This window comes from Peromyscus californicus, unplaced genomic scaffold (genome assembly GCF_007827085.1).
Source record: "Peromyscus californicus insignis strain IS unplaced genomic scaffold, ASM782708v3 Scaffold_10__1_contigs__length_136768540, whole genome shotgun sequence".
NCBI lineage: Eukaryota > Metazoa > Chordata > Mammalia > Rodentia > Cricetidae > Peromyscus > Peromyscus californicus.
The window spans coordinates 120,146,565-120,159,829 of NW_026294391.1; the positions used below are offsets into that span (position 1 = coordinate 120,146,565).

General features: G+C 41.6%; 1 protein-coding gene across 1 annotated transcript; it reads left to right on the plus strand.

Moving 5' to 3' along the window:
• The first annotated feature begins 6,160 nt into the window (after positions 1-6,160).
• On the plus strand, positions 6,161-8,658 carry Hapstr2 (HUWE1 associated protein modifying stress responses 2). The gene has a single exon (XM_052747346.1). The coding sequence runs from the start codon at positions 6,362-6,364 to the stop codon at positions 7,190-7,192; it is 831 nt and encodes a 276-aa protein (XP_052603306.1). The 5' UTR covers positions 6,161-6,361; the 3' UTR covers positions 7,193-8,658.
• The last annotated feature ends 4,607 nt before the right edge of the window (positions 8,659-13,265 follow it).

The window sequence follows — 13,265 nt, forward strand, 5'->3', positions numbered from 1 at the left end:
ACATATCCATATTTATTGAGTCACTGTTCACAATAGCCAAGATAGAGATGGGTGAACAGATGAACAGATAAAGAAAATGTGCTATACATACACAATGGAATTTTATTCATCTGTAAAAAAGAGTGAAATTATGATGTTTGCGAGAGAATGAATGGAACTAGAGATCATTATGTTAAGCAAAGTAAACCATGCTCAGAGACATAAACATATCATGTTGCTTCTCATATGTAGAATCTATCTATCTATGTGTCTATCTTTAATACATAATATGTATTATGTATTTATTATTAAATTATATATTTCATACATATGAAATGAAAATACAAATGGGACTATGGCAGAGGAGAAAGAGGTCTAAAGGAAAGAGAGGGAGGGTGGGACAAGAAAAGTCACAATATATGTGGCATGAGAGCAGGAGGGATTTGGGGAGGTCAGAAGGAGACCAGCAAGAGATGGGAGTGGTATGACATCAGAGGAGAAAATGAAAACACAGGAGAGCAGTATATATGTATCAAATGTCATAGCAAAACCCATTAGTTTGAATGCTAACCAAAAAGAGAGATAGACTTAGTATCACAGAAAATTTTCAAAGTCAAAGAGCTCGTTGCTGGATCAGAGGCAAAAGGATTGTATATTTTCATCTAATTTTACAGCTAAAACCTGGGGTCTTTTAGCCAGTTAAGTGAGTTAAACAAGGTCATTTTGGTAAGATCTCAGAAATATGAATAATAGACCACAGCTAAATTGAAAAGCCTTAGCAATTTCTTTTGAAGTCTAGATATTTGTGATGCCGTAGAAAGAGTTTACAAATTGTACTAATAAGTAAATGTCAAACTGTTTTCAATTTTTCAAGACAAATTGTTTTCAAGAAAGCACTTGTAACAAAGGGCATATCTGTGGGTTATCTGTGACTTTCTTCTTCATATTCTTTCTGATAAATGGATGATAAACTATCCATTTAAATGGATAGTTAGTTAGATTTACTAATTTCTGAGTATTTGAACTAAAATTCCCAATGCAACAATTATTAATAGCAGAGTAGCTTCCAAGAGAATGGACAACCCAATTGTCTATTTTTCCCATACTTGGACTTGAGTCCTAATTTTTATAAGTACTAACTCTGACTCAAAGCTAATCATATTTAAAAATTATGTCCTACACGTTTTTAATGTTCTGATATGGACCCATCTCTTCTACCAGGTTAACACAATGATGTATACTGCCCTTTATACAAAGAAGAGGAGGGTTTCATATATCTAGCTGGTGATAAATGCATAATTCTCTCTGAAAGAATACAGGAGAAAAAATAATGCCACAACAATAATGCTGATAATGTTTAAAATCTAAATTTAAATTATCAATGAAATGTGAAAAATAGCTACATATTTATAAAAATAGTGAGTTTTGTACTACATTAGACCACTGTGTGCTTTCATAGCATATTGATTGTTTTTCTTATGTACTTAAAAAAAAAAAAAAAAACCTCAAACCAATTCTGCTAATTAAGCTCTCCTTGGCCAGGAGCTCACTTGGATCTCTGACAGTTCCTAGTTAAAGCCCAGTTTGTGGTTTTTGACGGCAAACCAAGACCCTCTTGTCTGCTTCAGGAAAACTGGCTGGTTTTCATCCCTGGCATTATTCTGTGGGTATCCTCATCCCAACAAGTCACCAATTGTCTTTACCATGACTTATAGTTGTGCCAGATTTTTTTTTTGGTCACTTTTGCTTGAGACAGTAATACCAGTGATAAAATTTTTCTTAAGTTGGCTTTAGTTTATGACAGATAATCTTGAGAATAGGAATAGGTTGTGTAGTGAAATGATCATGTAGGTGCAAAAGCAAGTAAATCAAGCCGTCTGGATGAATATGTGTATGTGTTTTGGTATATGTTTTAATTTTTCTGTGTATTTCTTGTTAATTAGTCTATATAGAAGCTAAAGGTAACAGAAAAACAATATTTTACAAAATGAAATGTCTAAAGTGTCCTTTTAAAAAATGATGGTACTTGATATGGATTAAATTTAGCATTTCTTGCAATTTTGTTCATTTTCTAACATGTCTAGATACAGGAAATGAGGCTGAGTCAAAGATGTTTGGTACTTGTATTAGTAAATCTATCTCATTTCCCTATTCCTATCTCCGTATCGGAAAAGAAATGGTCTAAATATTTTGCATTTGCTTCATACAGAATTTGAAAGACTTCTCATAGTATTTTGATTTTGAAAATGTATTACCCAAAGTAGCTGCTTGTTATATCCCTTACCTCTTTATAGAACCTCAAACAAAGATGGAAAGGAAATGACAAACGTTGTAAACCTTAGAATTATTCCTGGTTCTCTGTGTATAGTCTCTAGTAGTGTCCCTGAACTAAAACTTTCAGTCTGACCTTGAGAAACCCAGAAAGTAAATAGAAACAGTAAAGAACAGAAGGTCATCCTCTCTACCTCTGTCCAAAAAAGGGTATCAAATATTCATCCTCACAGGTACATGTCTTCATAATTAAGGCAGATGGGGACTAAAGCAAAAGCAATTCAAAATGGGGGTGGGGGCACACGAAAGCAATAATTTTGAATGTTTGACATTTGTTTTGAAACTACCTTACTACCCTATACCCTTTACCATCTGTCTGTTATCCCTCCCAACACCCACCTCTGTCTTCCCACAGGGCTCCATTGTCTGCAGTTCCTGTTTCTCAGGGGCGGAGCTGTGGGAGGCAGCCATGGGTGCCATAATAGGCACCTGCGGCCAGCACAATGGGCTGTGGGTGCTTGTGGGAGAGACAGATTGATGTATTGTGCATGGGGGAGGAGGGCTGTCACTTGAATCCATGTGAACCCAGGCTTTAGGGGCAAGGGAGATTGACAGCTTTTGTAGGTTGCATTTCTTTTTCAAAGCTTGGCTTTAATAGACAGTAAGTTTGGGGCCCCAGGCTTTCACTCCCATAATTCTAACAGGGCAATCACGAGCATTCAGCATTTCTTTTTACCCCCCTTGTTCCGCATTAAATGATTTCAGTAAAGGAATGTGCAGCATTAATTAGAATTTGTTAGCAGATACCAAGGGGAAAAGTTTCTTCACAACAACTATAGGAGGTGTCATTTGTACAAAGACTTTTTTGTTTTCTTTCCCCATTACATTATCACTGCAATATGTAAGGTAGTGATTCTTTTCATTTAAATTAAGTGGAAAGCTACTAAATCTTGTTTTATTCTCCAAAAAGAATAAGGTCCTTAACACTTATCTTTTAACTTCTTTCATTTCCTAAGGTTGGTGTTTACTTTTGCTTTCAGTCCAACCCATTTACTGGTCTGTGAGGTTGTGTATCCAGTTTTGTGTACCATTTAGCTCTTACAATTGCAGGCAACCCACTGTACTGATATATAAGGATTGTTTCCAGGTAAAAATGGCCACAAATAATATTGGAAATCATTGATATACCAGTCCCCTTTCAGTAATGGTACATTGAGAAGTGCCAAAAATTAGAGTCTGTTAGCTTGGTATCCTAATGTTTTCAAAAACTATTTTTCTCCAGTTGCTATTTAGCTTTATATGGAAGGATGGGGCAGTGGCCAAGGAATGTTTTTTTTTTCCCATAGAAAACTCATTCCTTAGCTATGTGAATTTTTTAAATATCAGTATCACACACACATAGATAGCATCATTTTCTTACAGTTAGTTAAAATGAGCTCTTTGTTTTGTATCAGTTTTTGTATTCTCTGACATTTCAGGTTATCTGGATGAAATGCAATCTCAGACATGTATGTCCTGTGAGCATGCTGCTCTTTGGTGTCTGAGAAACTGATAAAACATTAACATTTTTGATGTGACTCTTCTAACACCTCCCCTATATAAAACCATTTCCTCCCCAAAGGAGGGAGTTGAAAGCTAATTGAATTAGAATTTTTCATTTAATTGTTTTATTTAAATGTGTAAGGGTCAACAGTGAAAAATATTGATTAGTTGTATCCTTAATTCCCAGAGAGAACATATTCCCACAGAGTTACCTAATTCTGTCTATAATAATAATTTGGTGCAATGGCTTTAAAAGTAGTGGGGTGATAATAATTAGGGTGTGTGACAGAAATTTCAGTGCTGGATTCAACATTTCACCATGCAGGGCATGAAAATTGCCGAGTGGGGGCTAGTCAGTTCTAAGTACTAATTAACTAATTAATCAGGTGCTGAAACCAAGTGAATGGAGGATACCAGCCAGACAACTCAAGCCCAAGGAGAGGGCTGCAGTCTTTTTAAAAGACACTGCACTCTTTCTTCTTGTTTTTTAACCCAATCAGAAATGGGAGGGGGGGGGGTGTTATGGTGAAAGCTTTTCACTTAGACAAAATAAAATAAAAGCATGTGCCTCTGATAATAGCTGTAAGGCACCCTGAGTAGGGCTGTGGCCGATTCTTCAGCCAAGAAGTGTTCTTAGGTCTGGTGGGGGCTGGAGGTAAAGAGAATTCTGCCTTCCTGGGGCTTACTTCTATAATACATAGATAATTTTTTTAACATAAGAGAATGAGAAACATGTCTCTTTTGGGGAGCTGATCTTAGGTCTTTTGCCTCATCCTTCGTTTATGTAAATGAGAAGAGTCCAATTACACATATGGAAAAAAGGTTTAATGAATCGTGAAAAGCCCGGTTTGCAGAGAAAGGACACAATCTCTCCTCCTTTTTTCCCCCCTCCTTCTCCTCCTCCCTCCTTGCCCTCCCCCTTGTCTTTTACATTTAACTTAGAAACATGTATTTCTTTTAAGGATGATGATAAAGCCTAATGATTTGATCATTTTATTTTACATATTAATTTTAATACTTCAGAATTATCAAATATTTCTTAGAAAATTGAAATTTATATTTGTAAGGCTTTCTGGATACTTAACAAATACTCTAAAACAGAAAGTACAAAATTATGACTTTCCTTCCCTAAATTTGAAAAAAAATGACTACATGTCAGTTCTTCTCCTTTTTGATGTTACTCCTGGCTCAATTTTAATTTCTTTTGTTTGTTCTGGAATTGTCTGTAGTGAAAACGGATTGCAATGTTATATGGAAATTTATATTGAATGCAAAGAAAATAGTTTCCCATACCTTTGTAGCTTAGTTTGGTATTGCATTTTAACTAGCTGGAATTTTAGGGGGTTGGAAATTAGGCAGTTCTTATTTTACTTTCTTTCCAAAAGGAATCTGAATTTTGCGCTACAGTAGAAAATTCTGTTTGAGCTTTCTATTTTTCTTCTCCGTTTCTTAATGTTGGGGTATTGAGTAGTTGAAAAGTGGACCACACAGAACCCCTCCTCCATCCTAATTTTTTAAATGATATAAACCTTTATTAGAAGACTAAGGAAATCAGTGCCATGTCCGGTCATCATTCTCAGAATTTGGTTAAGTATGCAATAGCCCCAAAGAAGTATTGTGCAAGGACAGCAGGGGGCTTCTGAATCACTATGTTCAAGTGCTTCGCACAGACCTTAAGGTGCTCTAACAGACACCTGGTTCAACAACCTCACTGGGCACTTGAGGAAACTGAGGCCGAGGAGGGGACACTTTTCTAGTGTGACCTTTTTATCCCTCTACAAAATACTGTCTGATTCATGCCACACATGTTTTTTCCAACTGTGGAAGACATTGTCAGAGTCCACATCACCTCTCTACTTCACGGAAGGGACAGGTCTTTCCACTCTAGCCCTCAGCCTCCCTGGATGTGATAGACACCATGAAGTTGCCCCATAATCATCTATGGCAACCCGGGATGTAAAATTTCATCAGCTCATTTGGATGAAGCCGACAAGTCCCCCCCAAAATGTGTGCCGAGGGAGCCCCCGCATTAGGCGAGTGCGGCGTGGAGGCAGCGCTGCAGCGGGCCACCTCTGAGCCTTCAGTGCGGCAGGCGCGGCGCTAGCGAGTGCTGGGGCGGAGCGGCCAGCCCAGGCCTGTACCGGGGAGCCTGGGAGGCCGTGGCGCAGGGAGCGGCCGGCCGGCCGGCCGGGGCAAGCCGCGAGCCCGGAAGCGGGCAGCGCAGCGGCGCCGGCGGCGGTGGGGTTATCTCCCAGGCTGCAGAGGCGGCAAGCGCCGCGTCGCCGAGGGCGGGAGGGGGGGCCGGGCCGGCGGGGCGGGGCGGGGCGTGGACCAGGGCCCCGGGCGGCGCTCGCTGGAGCAGTTGGCCTCTGGGCCCCCGCCGCCCGCGCGCCCGCCCAGGGGCGCCCGCGAAGGCGGCGGCGGCCGCGGAAGGCAGAGGGCGGCCCCCCCTGAGCCTGAGGTGAGCTGCGGTGGAGGTGGAGGTGGAGGTGGAGGTGAAGGAGCAGCAGCCACAGTCAGCCGCGGAGACTGTAGTGGAGGAAGGCGCGCGGCCTGGAGGAAGAGAAGGATGGAGGAGCAGCAGCAGGACTGTGAGGCCGAGGTCGCTGAGCCCTGGTTTTCTAAGTGGGAGCGCCAGTGCCTTGCTGAGGCGGAGCAGGAAGAGCAGCTGTCCCCCGAGCTGCAGGAGGAGGCGGCTGCTGATGCGGCTGGGCTCAAGATCGAGCGGCAGAGGCTCTGGCACCTCTTCCAGATCTCAGCCACTGCGGTGGCCCAGCTCTACAAAGATTCCGGGTGCCAACAGCCAGGACTCTCTATGTGGGACCCCTTCCAGAATGCGGCCATGGCCGTGACCAGCCTCTACAAAGAGAGCGGGGATGCCTACCAGCGAAGTTTTGAGCTGGGCGTCCAGGTTGGCTACCAGCGTCGCGTTAGAGATGTGCTGGAGTGGGTGAAGAAGGGTAGGAGCATCATTCGCCGGGAAGACCTCATAAGCTTCCTCTGTGGCAAAGTACCCCCTGCCCCTCCCCCGCCACGCACCTCCAGGACGTCCCCTAGGCCGCCCGCAGCTGCCTCCAGTCAGGCTGCTGCCACTGAGTCCAGCGCACCTGTGGACGTCGACCTGCAGCCCTTCCACGAGGCCATCGCCCTCCATGGCCTCAATGGCGCTATGGCAAGCATCAGCATGCGATCTGGCGCTCCTGGCTCCCCATCTCAAGATGGAGGTATTGCCAGCAGTGGGCGTCGGAAAAGTAGCTTCCTTGAAGATGATCCGAACCCCTTGGGCTCAGAAGAACTGGCTTTCCGTCTGGAGTGTGGGGGAATCCGCAAGCGTACCTCGGCTCAGTTTGGTGATGCCGCCACAGACTCTCCATCCCACAAGCGCAACCGAATGGTCTAAACTGCCTCCTTGGTTGGCCACCATCCACCACCTTATTGCTTGACAGTCAACTTGACCATCAACGTGCTTGTTGAAACCATGCCTGAGACTGCTGATCTTCCTTCTCTTAAGTTAAAGATTTCTATCATTTACCATAAAGAAATTTTAAAAGTATTCCAGAAGAGGCCTCCTATGACAGTGACTTTAAAAAAAATGTAATTCTATTACAGAACATCAAATATCACATAGTTAGCAAGATCATTTAACTTTAAAGCAAAACGTATCCAGTGAGGGCGGGAGCCTGGTTTATCTTATTCAAGTTGTATTTCTTAGCACCTAGTACAATTGTTGGTGCTCAATAAATGTTTGTTGAATGAATAAATGTGACCTTACTTTAAATTCTTAAAGGGGAAATATATAGATGTTTATTTGATTGTGGAATAATTTTATCCTTTCTTGTTTAGGTTGTTTGCTTTGATAGTCATTGCTAATTCATTTACCAAATGTTTTTTGGGTTTGGTGTGGTTTTTCGAGACAGGGTTTCTCTGTGTAGCCCTGGCTGTCCTGGAACTCGCTCTGTAGACCAGGCTGGGCTCGAACTCACAGAGATCGGCCTGCCTCTGCCTCCTGACTGCTGGGATTAAAGGTATGAACCACCTATGAACTGCCTGGAACATTGTACCAAAACGTAAGATTAGACATATTTATGAAATCTGGAGTCGTCTGGTTTTACCCCACTCTACCATGCATTCAATTTCTAGAAAGAAACTGTGGAATTAATATATTTTAGGCTGTTATTTGCTTTGAAACTCGGTTGATTTTGGTGATGATGGTGTAAGCAGATGCTATAATGATTGGATTAGTAATAAGTGATGGGTTAAGTCAGTGCTCACTTTAAGAAGAGGAAAACAAGTAAGATAGTGTCCTTGGTAGCCTTTTGCTTAGGAATATAACAAGTTTCTTTCTCTGAGGTTATATGTTAGTGGGTTCTGTTTTAGAGTGGCAGACCAACTAGAAGAAACTGGGTTTCCTTGAAGGGGATACCATGGCATAACTAACGGAATGTATGCTATGTACTGAAAGGAACAACGGTAGAACCCCAGCTCCACAAGATAGCTGGATGATTTGGGGCAAGTCAGTTGAGATTCATTGGACTTAGTTTTTCTTCTGTAAATGTAACTATGTATCTGCTAGAGTCATTTCAAATAACACATGAAGTCCCTATTTCTAGTGTCAACAGCAATGCTTAGCTCACTGAATGTTTTCCCTCTACAAATGCAAAGTCAGTCAAACGCTGAAGTTCATAAGATTTTAGCAAAATAAATCAGTCTAGGAATTAGCAAATAAAACCCTGGTATTCTACTTGAGCTAAAAATTACTTCATGTAATTAAAACTTCCCTAAATGTCACAGTCCGTGTATTACTTGTAAATATGTTGAGCTCATGACTTAGGATCAACACTCTCAATAAATACTAGGGCATCCTTAGAGTTTCTGAAATTGCCTGGGAAACCCACTTTGCGATTGGGGTAATGGCCTACAAGAATTTGGAGAGGGAGATAAGTACAGAAAGAACATGGAAGTAAGTCCTAGGATACCTAAAAGGCTAAAGTGGTTTTTTAAAATAATAGTAGAGTGCTGAGGAAGTACAGCTGGTGGGGTGGAGGTGGTGGAAGTGAGATTATGGAAGAAGTGGAAGGACACAGAAAAGCCCACATCTCCAGAGTCTTCCAAAGTCCATGCATAAACATTACAGGTTTGTTAAAGGTACCCTGCCTCTAAGTTCACATCAGAGTTGTTCTTGCTTCATTAACATGACTGTGGAGAAAATGTGTAGTTGAACAATATGTTAAAAGAATACGAGATTATAAAGTGAATTCCCAGATAGAAAAGAAAGAACTTGGTGTTGCATTCAGTAAACACCAAGGCTCTGTCTTAGGACCCGAGAAGAGATATCAGCCATAAAACAGTCCTTATCCTCAAAGAGTTCACACAGCCTTGGAAGATAAAATATGTAGCCAAGCAGGGACTTTTAGCTGTGGGCAAAGCACTCGAGAGCTATGTAGAACTCAAAAGAGGTTTTCCTTGCTGATAGTGTCACAGCTTCTGGTAAAGGTGGCATTTAAACTGGGTCCAGAAAAATGAGTAGCAGGGGAACCATCTTTGGAAGATTATCGAGTGTCATTTGAGTAGGAAACAATATAACATTTAGGAGGGCTAGGGCCAAAGTTTAGAGGGTCTCAAATGACTACCCACAGATTTTTATCTGGGCCCAAGGGTGATACCTCCATCCAAGCAGCACTTTGGGAAGATTGGCTTTGGCAGGAGTCCTGCTGTCCAGAAGCAAGACACTGGAGCGGGGGCAGGTGAACATCTCACAGGGTGTTCTTCTCTGGGGCCATTGCCCTTTGGTTAACCCAGGGTGGGGTGATGGGCACTCTGATAAGAATTTCTTTAGGAGGCCTTTGTTCACACCACCCTTGCAAGCCACAAACCATACGAGATACAAAGCACATCAGGTGAGTTCTGTGGTGCTTCTTCAAGCCTGAGAATGCATTCAGTTCCAGCTGCAGCCTCTTTCTGAATACTTGCTGTTTTTCTTTCTCTCTGCTTCTACTACTTGAGGACACTCTTCTGGTGGAATCATCTGGGGCATTCTGGGCACAAATTTAACTGAGAAACAACTGTGTTTTTAACAGGAGAGGGTTAGAATAAGGTATGCCATTATGAAAGTAGGCATTTTGCTTGTCTTGTTTCCTTCCATAATCCCCAGTGACCAGCCAGTGTCTAATTCATTGTGGACATATAATGCATATATTTTAAGAGGGCAGGTGAATAGAGCCATCAGCTAGATTCAGGTATGGCCATGGGCCTTCCCCTATTCCATATACTTAGGATCCCAGAAAGGTACTTGATGATTCCGAGGTGGTTACCCCTGAATGCCGTTACCTTCACTTCCCATGAAAGAGAGAGGTATCTTGTGAATTTGACAAATTCAGAGCCACCCTCCAGCTGACTTAAAAATCTCAGTGAGGGAGTCCCCAAAACTACCTATTTTCAGGAGGTCTGTAAGTATGAGGCATGAAGTCTGAATGTGGCCCTGATTCTAGATATGTGGCGTATTTTGTACATTTTCTTTCTTAGGTTCAAGTAAAAATTAAATGTGTGAACCATGTGTAGTGGCATATGCCTTTAATCCTAGCACTCAGGAGGCAGAGACAGGTGGATCTCTCTGAGTTTAAGTTTGAGGTCAGTCTGGTCTACACTTCAGACCACTTAGGACTACATTTTAAGACCCTGCCTCACAAAACAACAACACTTAACATGTGACATTTCCCAGTTTTCCTCTGTATAGGAGCCTGAGAAAAGACTTGTTTCTTAACCTCTAGCTTAATATTTTATCCACTAAACCACTGCTTTCTAATAAAACTTACAAATCAACTGATAGATTGCTCTGGCTCTTATGAAATAGCGGCGCAGGGACAGTAGTGAAGGATTGTTTACTTGGTATCCCAGGCTTTTGTTTGGCAGTCTATACAGGCATATAGAATTGGTCTTCCAGTGACAATGTGTGGTGGAATTTTCACAAATGATAAGATCCCATCCATGTCAGGATCAACTATTTATTTCACAAATGGAGTAGTTGATCTCATCTAGAGGCGCACAATTACTACAAATTCTGTTGCTCTCTTCACTGTGACTCCCTTAGTTATTTTGTGTATGATCTTTTAAATTCACATGTTGATGGTGGCATGCAGATGACGAGCTTGCACTATGAAGTCATTCTAGCTTGGCACTATGTTGTATTTATTTAGGGGATACTGTTTGATATTTTTCACTCATGGAGCATGTCACCACCTTGTCACCACTGTGGCAATGTAGCTACCAACCAAGACGGACCACTCTAAGTTTCCTGTGTACTCTTTTTTTTTTTTTATCATCACTCCATCTGGGCCCTTTTGCCTGCTCTGGAATGCTCCCATCCCTGTCTACCCAACTGATCCTTGTCCCAGAGGATCAGCCCACTCCAAGCTTTAACTTTTTCTTGGATACCTTTCTTGCCCTTCCATGTCAGGATAAAATGTTCTCTCTCCCCGAAGTCCTCACTTTGGGGGTAATCATTATAATTGCCAATTTGCAGTTTTATGTGCTGCATTGGACTGTAAATCGTTCACTCTCATTCCAAGGTGCTCAGCTTCCACAGAAGTATGAGAGAATCTTTATGATTTCATATGTAGGTTGAAAAAACAAATTCAGTATTATGCTATACTTTTATGTTTTAATGAAAAAGGTTTGCCATAAAATTTTATTAGAGAAAAGAAAGCTCAAAACATACCTTCAGAGGAATAGTTTTATTCTGTGGAACACTAAATATGCCTCTCCAAAGAACTAGAACAAATAAGTTATTGACCTTCTTTCTAATTTGACATAAGATTACCATGTGTTGGGCACTGATGCAAGAACAGGGTACCTACATTAAGCCTCAACTTTCTCTGTAACTAGCTGACCTTGAGTAAGCCCTTTTTTGTTTGTTTGGTTGGTTGGTTTTTGTTGTTGTTTGGTATATGAAATAGTCACTTGTTGTGCTAGATCATCTTTTAGGTACCCCTAAGCTTGCACTCTAAATTATGATGTCATTAGGTAGGCAGTAGTATATAACCAGTTGAACTCTACAAGCTTTTTGTAGTAAGGATTGCCAAAGTGGAATTATTCAGAACTAGGAAGTTGCCTAGGCGACTGTGGTATGTCCACTTATGGGATGGGAACATGTGTATGTAGTACAGCCCTCTCTTTCTTTTGCTCCATTTTCCATGGTAGGCCAAGAATAAGGAAAAAAACTGTAGGCTTTAGACTCACAGGCATGTCCAACTTTTAGACACTGTGACACAACATTGTTATCTACAAAACACAATCTAGTTGCAGAAAATAATCTTATAATGTTTTAACAAAGTTTGTGATTTTCTGCTGGGCCACATTCATATCTACCTTGGGGTGCATGCTGCCCTCAGGCTGCAGGCTAGACATAGCTGCTGAGCATAGTACAGCCAAATGACCTATGGTTTGGCCATTTTCTTTTCTGAAAATGCTATGTCAGAGTATATTTTTTAGCCAGATAGATTTCTCTACTCAGTGCACTACAGGGAGAATTAGAGGGTTGGCAGTTTCACAGGCTCCAACTCTGGGAAGAACTAGAATGGAAACCACCCTGATATAAAAGCTACATTTTTCACCTAAAGAGCTTTGAGATGAATCCAAAGTCGTCTTCAGTAGCTACTAGGCAGGGCTTTCTGCAGACAGCTGCAGATTCCTCAGAATGCAGTGGGGTTGCTGCTCTGCTCCTATCGTAGCCTAATTAGAAGCAAATTGACTGTCCAGCTCAGAAGAATAATCCTCCTGCTGCTTCCAAAGCCCTCACCTCCAAATCCTGGCTGCAGATATTTTTAAAAGGTCTTATTTTTTAAAATAAAGATTATTTTTGAACATTGCATAGTGTTTTTGCATGGTGCTGGGGCTAGAACCCAGGGCCTCTCATATGATAGGCAAGTGCACTCGTAGCCCTTCTTTAAAAATCCAGCCTCTTGGTTAATGTCATACTTTCTGTATTTATGCTTTCTAATACCCTGCTACGAAACCCCACATATGGCATGTGTTATGTGTATTATGTCTTACATTTTCCCTCCTACATGGGCTGCAATTTTCTCATTCTTCTTGAAATCCCTGGCTTTCTTGACACCAGAACCCAAGTTTGTATTTAAGTGTGACTATCTTAAATTGGAAGCTTATAGGAACATTGAGGGAAATGTTAAATTGTTAAGAAAATCATGTGCCAAACCACGTGGGAGCCTCTTAAATACAACTTTGGTGGTCATGACCCTGGCCAGAGGGGAAAGTCTGTGATGTCACCTCTTCCCGAGACCCAGTTTCACGGATAGTATGTCTGAATGGAATTGTCTGAGGGAGATTGTTCCTTGTGAAAAGTTCACATGATGGAGTTTGAAGAGATTGTTTTACTCGGAGCCCAGCAGGACAGAGTGGTTTGGAATGTAGCATTCAGTGTGTTCTGTTTGGCTGAAAGCTGTCACAGAGAACAAGTA